At 35.7% G+C, this 12554-nt stretch overlaps 1 protein-coding gene across 9 annotated transcripts in view; it reads left to right on the top strand.

Moving 5' to 3' along the window:
* Positions 1–12554, top strand: part of ntm (neurotrimin) — a 398170-nt gene that overhangs the window by 280608 nt on the left and 105008 nt on the right. For 3 of the 9 annotated variants that reach the window (XM_051120657.1, XM_051120655.1, XM_051120654.1), the window contains exon 1: positions 2253–2968. In XM_051120657.1, coding sequence (XP_050976614.1) covers positions 2790–2968 — 179 coding nt within the window. In that variant the 5' untranslated portion in view covers positions 2253–2789. Of the gene's footprint in view, positions 1–2252; positions 2969–12554 lie in introns of those variants that run through there. The other 6 variants (XM_051120662.1, XM_051120661.1, XM_051120659.1 and 3 more) reach the window with 3 other exon arrangements.

The raw sequence follows: 12554 nt of genomic DNA, 5'->3' as shown, positions 1-12554 counted from the left end.
ATTTAATTTCGTACAGAAGCATTATATTCATTCAAAAGCTTTGAGGCAACTTCCAAAATCTAATTTATATTGTAAAATTAATGAGTTGCATGATTATAGTAGGTAAAAAGTATTTTAGTTCAAATGTTGTGTGCGTGTATACACTTCTGTTTAAAAGTTTGGCAAGATTTTTTAACGTTTTAATGTTTTTTGAAGAAGTTCCAGTTATTTGATTAAAAATGCAGACAAAAAAAGTAATATTATGAAATATTATTGCAATTCAAAATAACAGTTTTTTTGTTTTAATGTACTTTAAAATATAATTTATTTCTGTGATGCAAAGCTGAATTTTCAGCATCATTACTCCAGTCTTCAGTATCACATGTTCCTTCAGAAATCATTCTAATATGCTGATTTATTATCAATTTGGCAACAGTGGTGCTGCTTAATATTTTTTTGGAACCTGTGATACTTATTTCAGGATTCTTTAATGAAAGAAACAGGCATTGTTCAAAATAGATTTTTTTTTTTCTGAAAAGATAACTTTATATCAATTTAACACATCCTTGCTGAATAGAAGTATGAATTTCTTTCAAAGAAAGAAAGAAAGAAAGAAACATTTACTGACCCCAAACTTTGAACAGTATGTATTAAATAAATGCTGTTCTTTTTAATGTTTTATTCATCAAAGGATCCTGAAAAAAGTATCACAGGTTCCAAAAAAATGTTGGTGACCCTGGACCATAAAACCATTAGTCAATTTTCTTTTTAAAACTGAGATTTATACATCATCTGAAAGCTGAATAGTTTGCATTTATGTATGGTTTGTTAGGATATTTGGCCAGGATATAACCATTTGAAAATCTGGAATCTGAGGGTGCAAAAAAACAAAATTGAATTCAAAGTTGTCCAAATGAAGTTCTTAGCAATGCATATTACTAATCAAAAAATAAGTTTTGATATATTTACGGTAGGTAGTTTATCAAATATCTTAATGGAACACGATCTTCACTTAATATCCTAATGATTTTTGGCGTAAATTAAAAATCGATCATTTTGACCCATACAATGTATTTTTTGGCTATTGCTACAAATTGCTACTGGTTTTGTGGTCCAGGATCACATATTAAGCAGCACAACTGTTTCCAACATTGATCATTGATAATAAATCAGCATATTAGAATGATTTCTAAAGGATCATTTGACAATGATGCTAAACAATTCAGCTTTGCATCACAGGAATAACTGAAGAGTTCAGATGCAAAACCAGCTAAATCCATCTGACGTCTTTCTTTAAAAAATGCATTTTTATCAGGTTCACACTGTAAAAAATAAAAAACACAATTTGTTGAGTCAGCTTAAAAAAAGTTGTCACTTAGTATAATTTAACATTTCAAGTTGAATAAACTTTTTTTGAGTTGACTGAACTTAAAATTTTAAGGCAGCCAGGTTACAAATTATTTTAAGTTGTCTCAACAAATTGTTTTTTACAGTGCAGATGTATAGGTTTCTACGTAAGTACCGGTACTTCTGATTGGGCTGAGGCTGGTATTTTAGCGAGTTTGAAGAAAAAGTATTTGATGGATGTGTAATATGTGTTGAGAGCATTCATTCAGTATCATTATCTCATTTTTGACCGAGATGGCTTTTAGCTGGTTTTGCATCTGAACTCAATTTCTATTTTAAAGTATATTAAAACAGAAAACCACTATTCTAAAATGTTTTCCTGTATTTTTAATTAAATAAACAGCATTAATGAGCAAAAAAGCCTTCTCTAAAAAACAAAAAATCTTACTGATCTCAAACACTCAGCATGATCTATAAGTAGTTTAAATAGTCATGTTAACAATTAGAACACGTGTGTAGCTTCTTAACCTTAAAACAACACATCATGTGGGTAGCCTGTGTCATCCTGAGAGTTAGTTTGGATTTTCAAAACATTCTCTTAAAAAGTAGGTACGTGACGCCCTCAATTTTGTACTTCAGTTTTCCTGTCATCCTCTGTCTAGACATCATTCTTTTCGGTTATCAAAAATATGGGTTATTTGATTTATGATTTTGTGCAACAAAGCTCAATTTTCTCTCTCGAGTGCTCCTTGAACAGTCGTGCTGAATGGCAGAAGCTGCAACCACAAGGCAATCAATGAATGTCGCTCACGCATTGCATTACTCCACACAATAGACGCTGATTTGCGCGCTGTTTTTTGGCGCGCCACTGACGCTGGAACGCGTCTGCCGCTGCTGCTATGACAACAGCGCGCGCGTTTTCCAACTTACAGCCTCTATTCGCGATAAGCAGCCTCTAAAAGAAAACCGAGCAACGGTCCCACTGGAGGGAGACTTTTCTTTTTTTCTTTTCCCTTTCTTTTTTTTTTTTGGAGAAGACTGTATACTCATACTGTACTGCACTGAGGAACCACAAACACCCTCCATATCTATTCAAGCGCAGCTGGAGTGACATTTTGGCAGGTTCATTCGCTCTCGGCTCTCTTGCTTTCACTTCTTAAAGTTTGAGACAGTGAGGGAAAAGATGATTTTTCAGTACGGATATTAAAGGCAGTAGGACTTAAGAAAGCAGGACGATTGAGGGCACCACTAAAGTGTACATTTCATTCATACGTTGTTTTATTTTACCCCCATTTCCATGGCGACGGCACGGTCATCGATAAGCGCTCTGTACTAAGTACGCGAGGGATTTTGTTGTCTACCTGGGGAGGAAATCTGGATTAACAGATGAACTGTAATGGCTAACTAACGCGTTTCTCTTTTTGGACTACTGTGAACGGATTTCCAGTCCGAGAACTCCGCAGATGAAGATGGTTGTGTGTGGATGCTGCGCGGCGTCCTGGAGGAGGTGTGTGGTGATGAGTCTCAGACTGCTGTTCCTTCTCCCCGCAGGTCTGCCTGTCCGCAGTCAGGGAGAATCCCAATCCGATAACAAACAGATGGACAATATCACCATCAGACAAGGAGAGACGCTCTTCCTCAGGTAGGCGGTGATGCTTGTGCATTTATCATGCTGTCATGTTGCTGTGTCCTGCTTGAAAAGAGCATCAAGACTGGCAAGTGTTTTGCGTTTAGGTTCATGACGTCTGTCACCTGATTTTATTTGATCAATGTATGCTGTAGATTAAAATGGCTCAGTTTTAAAGTTAGTTAAATGTGCTTTTGGTGCACAGACTGTAATCTACTTCAGCACACTATAACTGAAAACAAAAGTTTAAGTGCTGCACTTTTTTAAATTAAATTCAAGTGGACCTGCAGTTCACTGCACTTTTTCAGCCACTCTGAATTTAATTACAGTTGAAATAATGGTAAAGATTAATATGAAAACTTGTTTTCTTGTGGCAAATTAAATGGTTTGAAACATAATGGTATGAACATTTGTGCAGTGCAGAAGATATTAGAATAAATGATCTTCTAAACCAACTAAAAGTCAGAAAGTTTGGCACGTCAGTGGAATAAGACAAGCCATTTTGTACTGTTTTCAAATGTAGAGCATTACCTTCATTAAGGCCCTGTAGTTCCCAAGTGCTTTGTACTTTTAGGAAACTTCTAAAGGAGTTATTTGTTATGTAAACAGCAGTTTGAGTGTGTTTCACTTTTATTAACTAGCTAATTGTGTTCTGTGTGTTTGTACTTAGCCATAGTTTGTGAATAAAACTGTCCCCAAAAGTAAGGTAAATGTGACAAAACCTCCCTTTGGGCTTGTCCTCAATTGGAAAAAATATACATAGCTAAGGAAAAGTGTGTGTGTATGTCAGGTTTTGCCTATATTGGGGGAACAAATGTCCCCATAGGGATAATAAAACCTGAATTCAGCTACATTGTGGGGACTGGCTAACAACTTCAGTGTGGAAAGCAACTTAATGAACATAATAAACAGTGTCTTAATGAAAGTGTACGAATTTAGACATTTCTGTAAGAGTTTAGTGTTAGAGGATAGATAATATCACTACTTCAGCATTAAATTATAAACATTTAAGCGTTTGGGTGCTTGTGTTGCACACAAAAAGCCAGGGTGGTTATTTTAGTGGTGGATCTTCATATGTATTAATGGAGGGACAGGAACTAGTAACCTTTAGGATATTCTTATGACTAACAGGATTACACCCACTTTAATAAAGCTTAACCTCTGTGCAGGGATAGAAAAACTTGCTAGTGGAGATGACTGATTGACAGTGCATTTGATACACAGTGTCTGCTGTTTGCTTAGAATATTAAACATTAAGGCAGTAAAATTGGACAGATGCACTGAGGCGTGGATCTTTAAAAACAAATACAATCTCTGTTGCACGCAAGGAAGACATGAACAAACTTTTGACAAATGCGAGCATGGTTTGTTGTCAGTTAAGCTATACTGTAGTTTATAGAGTTTTAGGCCAGTAAAAGGTATGTTTGGATACATATATTTAAAAAAAAAAAATGACGACTGAATTTTAGGAGAAAGCTAGGGGTGTGCGATGACAAAGTAACGTTTTATTAACAATTTTCGGGAGGAGCAAACAGAAAATTCATCATCAGCAATCACACTCCCTAACCAATCAGCACGAGAGAATCCCTATAAATAACCAAAGCAGTCTTACCGTCATTTGTCTCGTCTCTCAGCACCCCTTCACCACCCATATTTTCTGGAATTTTGTCTGAGCTGAGCGTGTTGTGCTGGTGCTTTGACAGATTTAGGACTGGCGTGGACAGCTGACACCCAAAGCTTTTGATGTTCTTCGTATTCCATGCAGTCGGTTATTAGTTTGCATATTGTTTCAACAACAGTAACGATATTTATCACACACCCCTAGGGAAAATTGAGGGGCAGTATGTTGTCTGTTTTTTTAAAAAGTCCCTTTATTATCTCTCTGGGTGTGTTTTGTTTGGTTTTAGTGATATACTCGATAATGCCAAATCGCATATTGTTTAAACAACAATAACAATATTTATCACACACCCCTAGGGAAAATTGAGGGGCAGTATGTTGTTTTCTTAAAAAGTCCCTTTATTATGTTTGGTGTTATTATGTTACAAATTTGATCTTATCAACTTATCAACCTAAGGAGAAATTAACTTTTACAAGAAATTTAAATTGATTTTTACTTTTTATGGCCATTTTTGTCTTTATACGGCCATTTTTTCCAACCTAATAAAATGTATACATCATATTTTGTGTCAAATTGTTAAATTGAATAAAAATTAAACAGTATGCATAATTTTGCATTAAACAGCATTAAACAGTATGCATTTACATACTGTTTAATGCAGGACATGAATGCAGTTAACCTGCAGTTACAATTGCATAATTAATGTAAAAAAAATTGAATACTGATATTTGAAATGATTTGAGTGAGTAATTGAGTCATTCATTCAACCAATTCATTCAAACGGCTGATTGATTCGGTAATAAAACACCGTAGTTTGTTGCTCAGAGACACAAAACAGTTCTGCCTTGGCTTTGTTTTTAAACTATTTTTGTTGTTGTAATACAGCACAAACAAGACGTGTTGTGTCTAAAAATGTAAGACACTTAATGTTAACTTCTTGTTTATTGAGTTGTTCATCAAATCAGCATCACATTTGCAATCGTGCTGATATTTGGAGAAAAACATCAGTCTTCGTGTGATATTAACTATCTTAGAACTACATCAGTGGGGAATTTTTGCCCTGTTATCTTGAATTTCTAAATGTATTTGAATAGACTAAATTGCACAGTGAAAGGATGGACTTTAAATGCACAAGTGCAGTAGTCTAACCTACATCTCTGGGTGTGTTTTGTTTGGTTTTAGTGATATACTCGATAATGTCAAATCGCATTTTGTTTTAACAACAATAACAATATTTATCACACACCCCTAGGGAAAATTGAGGGGACAGTATGTTGTCTGTTTTTTAAAAAAAGTCCCTTTATTATCTCTCTGGGTGTGTTTTGTTTGGTTTTAGTGATATACTCAATAATGTCAAATCGCATATTGTTTAAATAACAATATTTATCACACACCCCTAGGGAAAATTGAGGGGCAAAATTTATGTTTTTTTTTTTTTGGTGTTATTATGTTCCAAAGTTGATCTTGTCAATGGTCATGAACTGCAAAAACAACAAATCATTTAAAACCATGACATTGATTTTTTTAAATGAATTAAACAGTTTTTTAGCTTAAATTGCACGGTAAACATTCCCTGAGCATTCCGTAAATGTTTCCAAAATGTTCCAAATATGGCTCCATTGGTTTTAGTGATATGGCAGTTCATTCTACAGTGAGTTGGAACAAATCTTGGTTATTTAAAGTGATGTTTGATAAAAAATGTTGTTTTCTTCAATATTCCAGCTTCCTGTATTTGAGTGTTAAATCAAACCTGTCCGAAAATATATTGGCTTATTTAAAATTCCGCCAAAGTTATAAACCTCCATTCGGATTGTACGATGGGGTGCAGCAGTTTCACTGATGCATTGCCAGTCATTGTGACAGCTGCACAGTTTACAGTTATTGGTGTCATCATACCCGACCGCCCAAGGTGATGTTTTCAGTCATATCTCCCCCTCAGGTGAACATTAGCAGAAAACTAACTCTGGCAGTTCCAATTACTCTTAGGCCAAAAACATAACAAGGCCATTACATTAAAAATAAGATTCATTGCGTAAGTCCTCAACGGCGTGGGCTAAATTAAAGCCCTCTTATAGAATTATGTGACAAAATTTGAGGGAGTTTGAGGGCAGTGAGTGGGCGTTGAAGTGCCGAACTGTCTGGAGAGGATTATGGGATATGGCAATTTATTGGCTGGGAGACAAAGAAGAGGACTGTTATGGTTTAAAAGGTGAAATTGATGAGCTACGGAAGTACAATATAATAAGAAAAGGCACAAGTAACCGTTAAAATAAACAGTTGCTTATTAACAAACATGCGGATCAGAAAATGTGGTAGTGAGAAGCTACAGGTCAGTAAGATTTTAGGATGGTGTACGCAATTGGAAAAAAAAGCACATTAATGAGGAATACAGCCATGAATTCGCTAGTGTTGTGAGACTTGCAATCCTAGCTTCAGATTTGGAGAGAGTAAAGCCTGTTTTCCCTTGAGCGTTGTGATTGCCATGTTTGAAAATCTGTTAGGAAAGAGACTAGGCTGACAATAACTTTCCTGACAAATGCCTGCTTTGTTTGTTGCAAAAAATAAATGAACTGTATCATATGAAGAAAAAAAAAATACCTAGGGTATAAACCAACCATCGAAATGCTAGCCGAACTTGTCGAACTTAATGAATTTCCACATTCTGCTTCCTAGCTCTATCTCTCTGGACACAGCTGCCAACCTTTTCTCACGTTACTATTTTAAAGCTGAGTAGATCCGTCCGGCCTACATCAAGAACCCTGATTGAGGAGTAAGATAAGTGGTTTATATTAAGGAATTAGACTTAATTAATCCTGGCCCTTGGTGTTTAAATGCAGTCACCTGGGTGTGTAGTGGATTGGATGGAAACAGCAGTCACTTTTTCACTTGTGGTGGCTGAAAGGCCTGTGATTTATTGGTGTGCTGCTTTCATAGCTTGTTAATACCACCGAGAGCTGGTACGCTGGCCTTGTGCTACTTGTTGAAACTCAGAGCAGCCAATTTCCTCTCTCCCGACATTTTCACTTCTCAACACGGAGCATAAAAACATCTCTGAGATTTACCTCAGCAATTTAGTAGGTGGTTAAGCAGCATGAAAACATTCGTGCAACCATCTCATGATGGTTCCCGGAGAACGCTGCTCTCGTGTTTGCAGGAGGAGTGCTCCTGGCTGAGTCTTCTGTGATATTATCTTTCAGCCACTTGTCTGTCTGTTGTTGTTGACACCTGATATATCTGCTGTCGTTATCGCCAGCCTCCCAAATGCTGGTGGATAGAAGCAAATCCCTGCAATTTCTGAAGAGTCCACCAGGTTTAACCTGCATATCAATCCAATATTCTTTCTCTCCCTGTGGGTTTGTGTTTATCAGGGCTGCATTGTTTGGCCAGACACTCATATTTTGATTATTTTGGCAGGTAAATGCAATTTGAACTGTGATCTGATAAATGATCAACAGCTCATTTTGCTGTTGTTTGGGAGTTTGTACTTGATGTGTTTTACTGATTGGATAATAATCCAACCATGAAAAGACCAAGTGTGATGAAACTTTTTTTTACTGCATTTCGTATAGTGTGGGAAAAACTTTCCAAGGCAGTCGTCTCTGACAGTTTTTTCTGCACGAAAATATTTCCAAACAAAGCCACAGCAGGATGAACCATGCATGTGTCTCTGAGCAACATACATCAGTGGTGCTTCATTCCTTAAAGGAGAAGTCCACTTCCAGAAAAACAATTCACAAATAATTTACTCACCCGCTTGTCATCCAAGATGTTCATGTCTTTCTTTCTTCAGTTGTAAAGAAATCATGTTTTTTGAGGAAAACATTTCAGCATTTTTCTCCATATAATGGACTGGTATGGTGCCCCGATTTTGAACTGCTTAAAAGTGAACATGCAAAGAAGATCAAACACCCTTAGCAAAAAAGGTAAAACAGCGATATGAGATGATTTTGAAGTTGATGGAGAACATGGTATGGGCATTTTTCAACATACCCTAACTGTCTTGAACCAGACAAAAACAGTTCAGGCAGAGTAAGACAAGAGGAGCATTTGACATTAAAAAGTATATAAATTGTGTTTTGTAAAATGAAAATAACCAATACTTGCGCTAGATAAGACCCTTCTTCCTTGGCTGGGATTGTTTACAACCGCATTTGGGTTAATTTGAAGCTGCATTTAAACTGCATTTTGGAAGATCAAAATCAGGGCACCATATCAGTTCATTATATGGAGAAAAATGCAGAAATGTTTTCCTCAAAAAACATGATTTCTTTACGACTGAAGAAAGAAAGACATGAACATCTTGGATGACAAGGGGGTGAGTAAATTATTAATGAATTATTTAATTAAGTAATTTAGTGTTGTTGATTGAATCAGTTGAATGAATAACTTCGTTCACCAAATCATTTGTTGCCACCATATCGATGCAACTGGCCAAATGTCACCCATCACCTCTAGGTCTGGGTAAAAAATAGCATTTTTTTTATTTGAATCGATTCTCATTTTTATGAAATAATATTGATTCTTAAATTCCGAGAATCAATTAGTCTAGCCTTTTTTCAGTTAATGAACGAAACATTGTAGCATCCTACCCATCAAATAAATAGCAATAAGCTTTGTGCTTTGTTACTTTTGATATGAAACAAAGTCTGTAATAAAATTCTGTCCACTTTATTACAGTTTTCAAAGAATAAATACAGTTTTGGTGCCGTTTAATCTGGAGTGACAGGACGCTGTAGCACCGTAGTTCAGGAATAGCATGTGTACACTGTAAAAAAAAAAAAACTGAACAAAACGGAAAAAAGTACTGGCAGCTCATTACCTGGACTTTGTACCGTAACTAAAAAACTGAATTTTTCTGTTAATTTACAGTCTGCCAACAGTATATAAACAAATAAATCCAGCACAATATACAAATTGAACATGGTTTATTTTTACTTCATGTAAACATTCTTAAAAGTCCTTCAGTGGCTTTTGCTTGCCTTAAATGGGTTAGGACTAAGCAATATCAAATACTCAAATCAATTAATTTAACAATTTGTCAAACATTGAAAAATGCCTGTATTGTAAAAGACAGTTTAGCTTTAAACAGCAACAGACAGAATTAATAAAAAGAAAACATGAGCATCTGTACAATACTAGTGTTACACTAAATAGTAATCACAAAAATAAAACTTGAAACTGTAAAACAAGATTCAAAACTGTCAAGATTCAAAACTTTTTTTCTTATAAGAGAAAACAAAATTGTTTAGAGGGATAGTTCACACCAAAATGAGAATTCTGTCCATTACTCACCCTCATACCATTCCAAACCCATAAGACTTTCATTCATTTTTAGAACACAAATAAAGAGTATTTTTTATTAAATCTGGGTAATAGTGCTGTGCATGTAATATATACTGTAAAGACTTCTTCACCAATGTTATTTGCAACTTTTCAGATCCTAAGTGAAGGCTGTAACCCACAGTTTTTCACTGACAAAAGTGTAGTATATCATCCATCATAAAGTAGGTCTTTTTAGACTTCATGCATCAGATTAACTTTACTTCCCGCCATTACTTTTCCTCACAAATCTCATCTGTGATATCTAGCGATCACATATCCCGATTCCTGCAGAAGGCTCAAAGTTCTGTTGTATTAACTGAACCATACTGAACAATCAGATATATTGTGAATATCTGCAACAGAGACAGAGAAGAGAATAAACGGGAGAGGTTTGAATGGACTGCTGCTTTGGAAAAAAAATAAGCTTCTTGCTGATAAGATTGAGAGGGTGCTAATTTGATTTCACAGCGAGCTGCTCAACATTATCTGTCTAATTCCACTTTCCTTTACCTTACATCAACATTCTCTTGTCTCTCATTAATGCCTAATCATTTGAGCCACCATCACAGGGCCAGACAGGAGCACGGGGGTGCTGTCAGAACGAATGACCATCCAGACGATTCAGAGACCTGGGATTAATCAGTGTTTTGATATTTCAGAATTAATTCGCAATGACGGAATGGACCTCTACTGTAGTTTGATTTATTTTGGGGCTGAAAGGAGCTTGCGACCAGTAAGGGGATGAAAGACTAGACGCATCTGTTAGCGACTGCATTAGCGACAGCTGTTTGTCACTCATTCCGGTTTGAACCGCCATCGGGGCATAATGACATTGTGGCGGCTCTTTGGCTTGGCCACACACCAAATGGTCCAACACCTTGCTGTCTCTCAGACCATTTCCTTTCACCAGACTCATTAACCTTTGAGAGGACACAGAGCGAGAGAAGGAAAAACAAAAACAAGGCAGAAAAAACACTGCGGATGTAATCACATTTGGCCTTGGTTTTTCTGTTTTTCTTTGGAACCTCAAATCACAAAGTGTCCTGTTAAAAAAAAAAAAGTCTCCATCATCTTTCGCTTTGGCTTTCTCTCTATAAATTTGGCCTAGGTGATTCATTTCCTGACCACGAAAGAAGCATTGTGATTTGAGAGAAATTGCATGTTTTCGATATCCATTACTTGCCTTTGAAAGCAGAGATGGGCCACTTGTGAAGTCAAAATGTGCCAGGTTATGCAACCTCAAAATTACAAGCTCTGACAGAGAAACGAGACAGTCCATTTGCATATGTTCAGGACTGAAGTTTTTTTTTTGTTTTTAGAAGCATGCATTAGTTCTCAGTCCAGAAGCTGATACATATATGATGCTGCTAAACAGGTCTAATACAATTTGTGTTTGATTGTGGACAAATTTGGAGTAGAAGCCTCAGTTTGCAATTTGCTGTCTTGTATATAAGTGAAGGCTTGTATATAGAAGTGAATATAGTAACTTGTATATATTGCCATTATATTGACTGTTGGTCATGCTGTTTTGTCACTGACCAACCCCTTTTGACCAATACTTAGAAATATGAATATGTAAGCTGTTTATTTTGAGGTCACTTGCCACTGCATTATATCAGGGGCTTTCAAAATGTCCAGGGCACTTCAGGGGTTGATAGAGGGTGATATTTCATGTTAACAACATGTATCGCAATACAGCTAGGTTTGATTTAAATTGGGTTTTTATGATATAAAATGTTTTGATACCACAGAAATTTCATAATTCTTGTCACGTTGATATTACAAAAAATAATACCCCCTCCCCCATTCTGAATATAGATTTCTTCTTTACAGGAGTTACAGGAGAACTCCACTTCCAGAACAACAATTTACAAATCATTTACTCACCCCCTTGTCATCCAAGATGTTCATGTCTTTCTGTCTTCAGTCGTGAAGAAATTATGGTTTTTGAGGAAAGCATTTTAGGATTTTTCTCCATATAATGGACTTCATTGGTGCCCCGATTTTGAAAATGTAGTTTAAATGCACCTTCAAAGGGCTCTAAATGATCCCAGCCAAGGATGAAGGGTCTTATCTAGCGTAACGATTGGTAATTTTTCAGAAAATAAAAATTTGTATACTTTTTAAGCGCAAAAGCTTGTGTACACTGTAAAAAAAAAAATCCATAAAAAAAATAGACAAAGTACTGGCAGCTCATTACCTGGACTTTGTACTGTAATTAAAAAACATAATTTTTCTGTTAATTTACAGTCTGCCAACAGTAAAAAACAGGACTTTTTCCTGCTTTTATGGTGTATATATATATATATATATATATATATATATGAATCCAGCACAATATACAAATTGAACATGGTTTATTTTTACTTCATGTAAACATTCTTAAAAGTGCATTCAGTGGCTTTTGCTTGCCTTAAATGGGTTAGGACTAAACAATATCAAATACTCTCAAATCAATTAATTTAACAATGTGTCAAACACTGAAAAATGCCTGTACTGTAAAAGACAGTTTAGCTTTAAACAGCAACAGACAGAATTAAAAAAAGAAAACCTGATGATAAACCAGTACTGGTGTTACACTAAATAGTGATCACAAAAAATGAAACTTCAAACTGTAAAACAGTCAAGATTCAAAACTTTTTTTCTTATAAGAGAAAA

The sequence above is a fragment of the Labeo rohita genome, chromosome 10, assembly GCF_022985175.1.
Source record: "Labeo rohita strain BAU-BD-2019 chromosome 10, IGBB_LRoh.1.0, whole genome shotgun sequence".
NCBI lineage: Eukaryota > Metazoa > Chordata > Actinopteri > Cypriniformes > Cyprinidae > Labeo > Labeo rohita.
The sequence above is the reverse complement of the archived record's forward strand: the minus strand, read 5'-3'. Positions and strand labels throughout refer to the sequence as shown.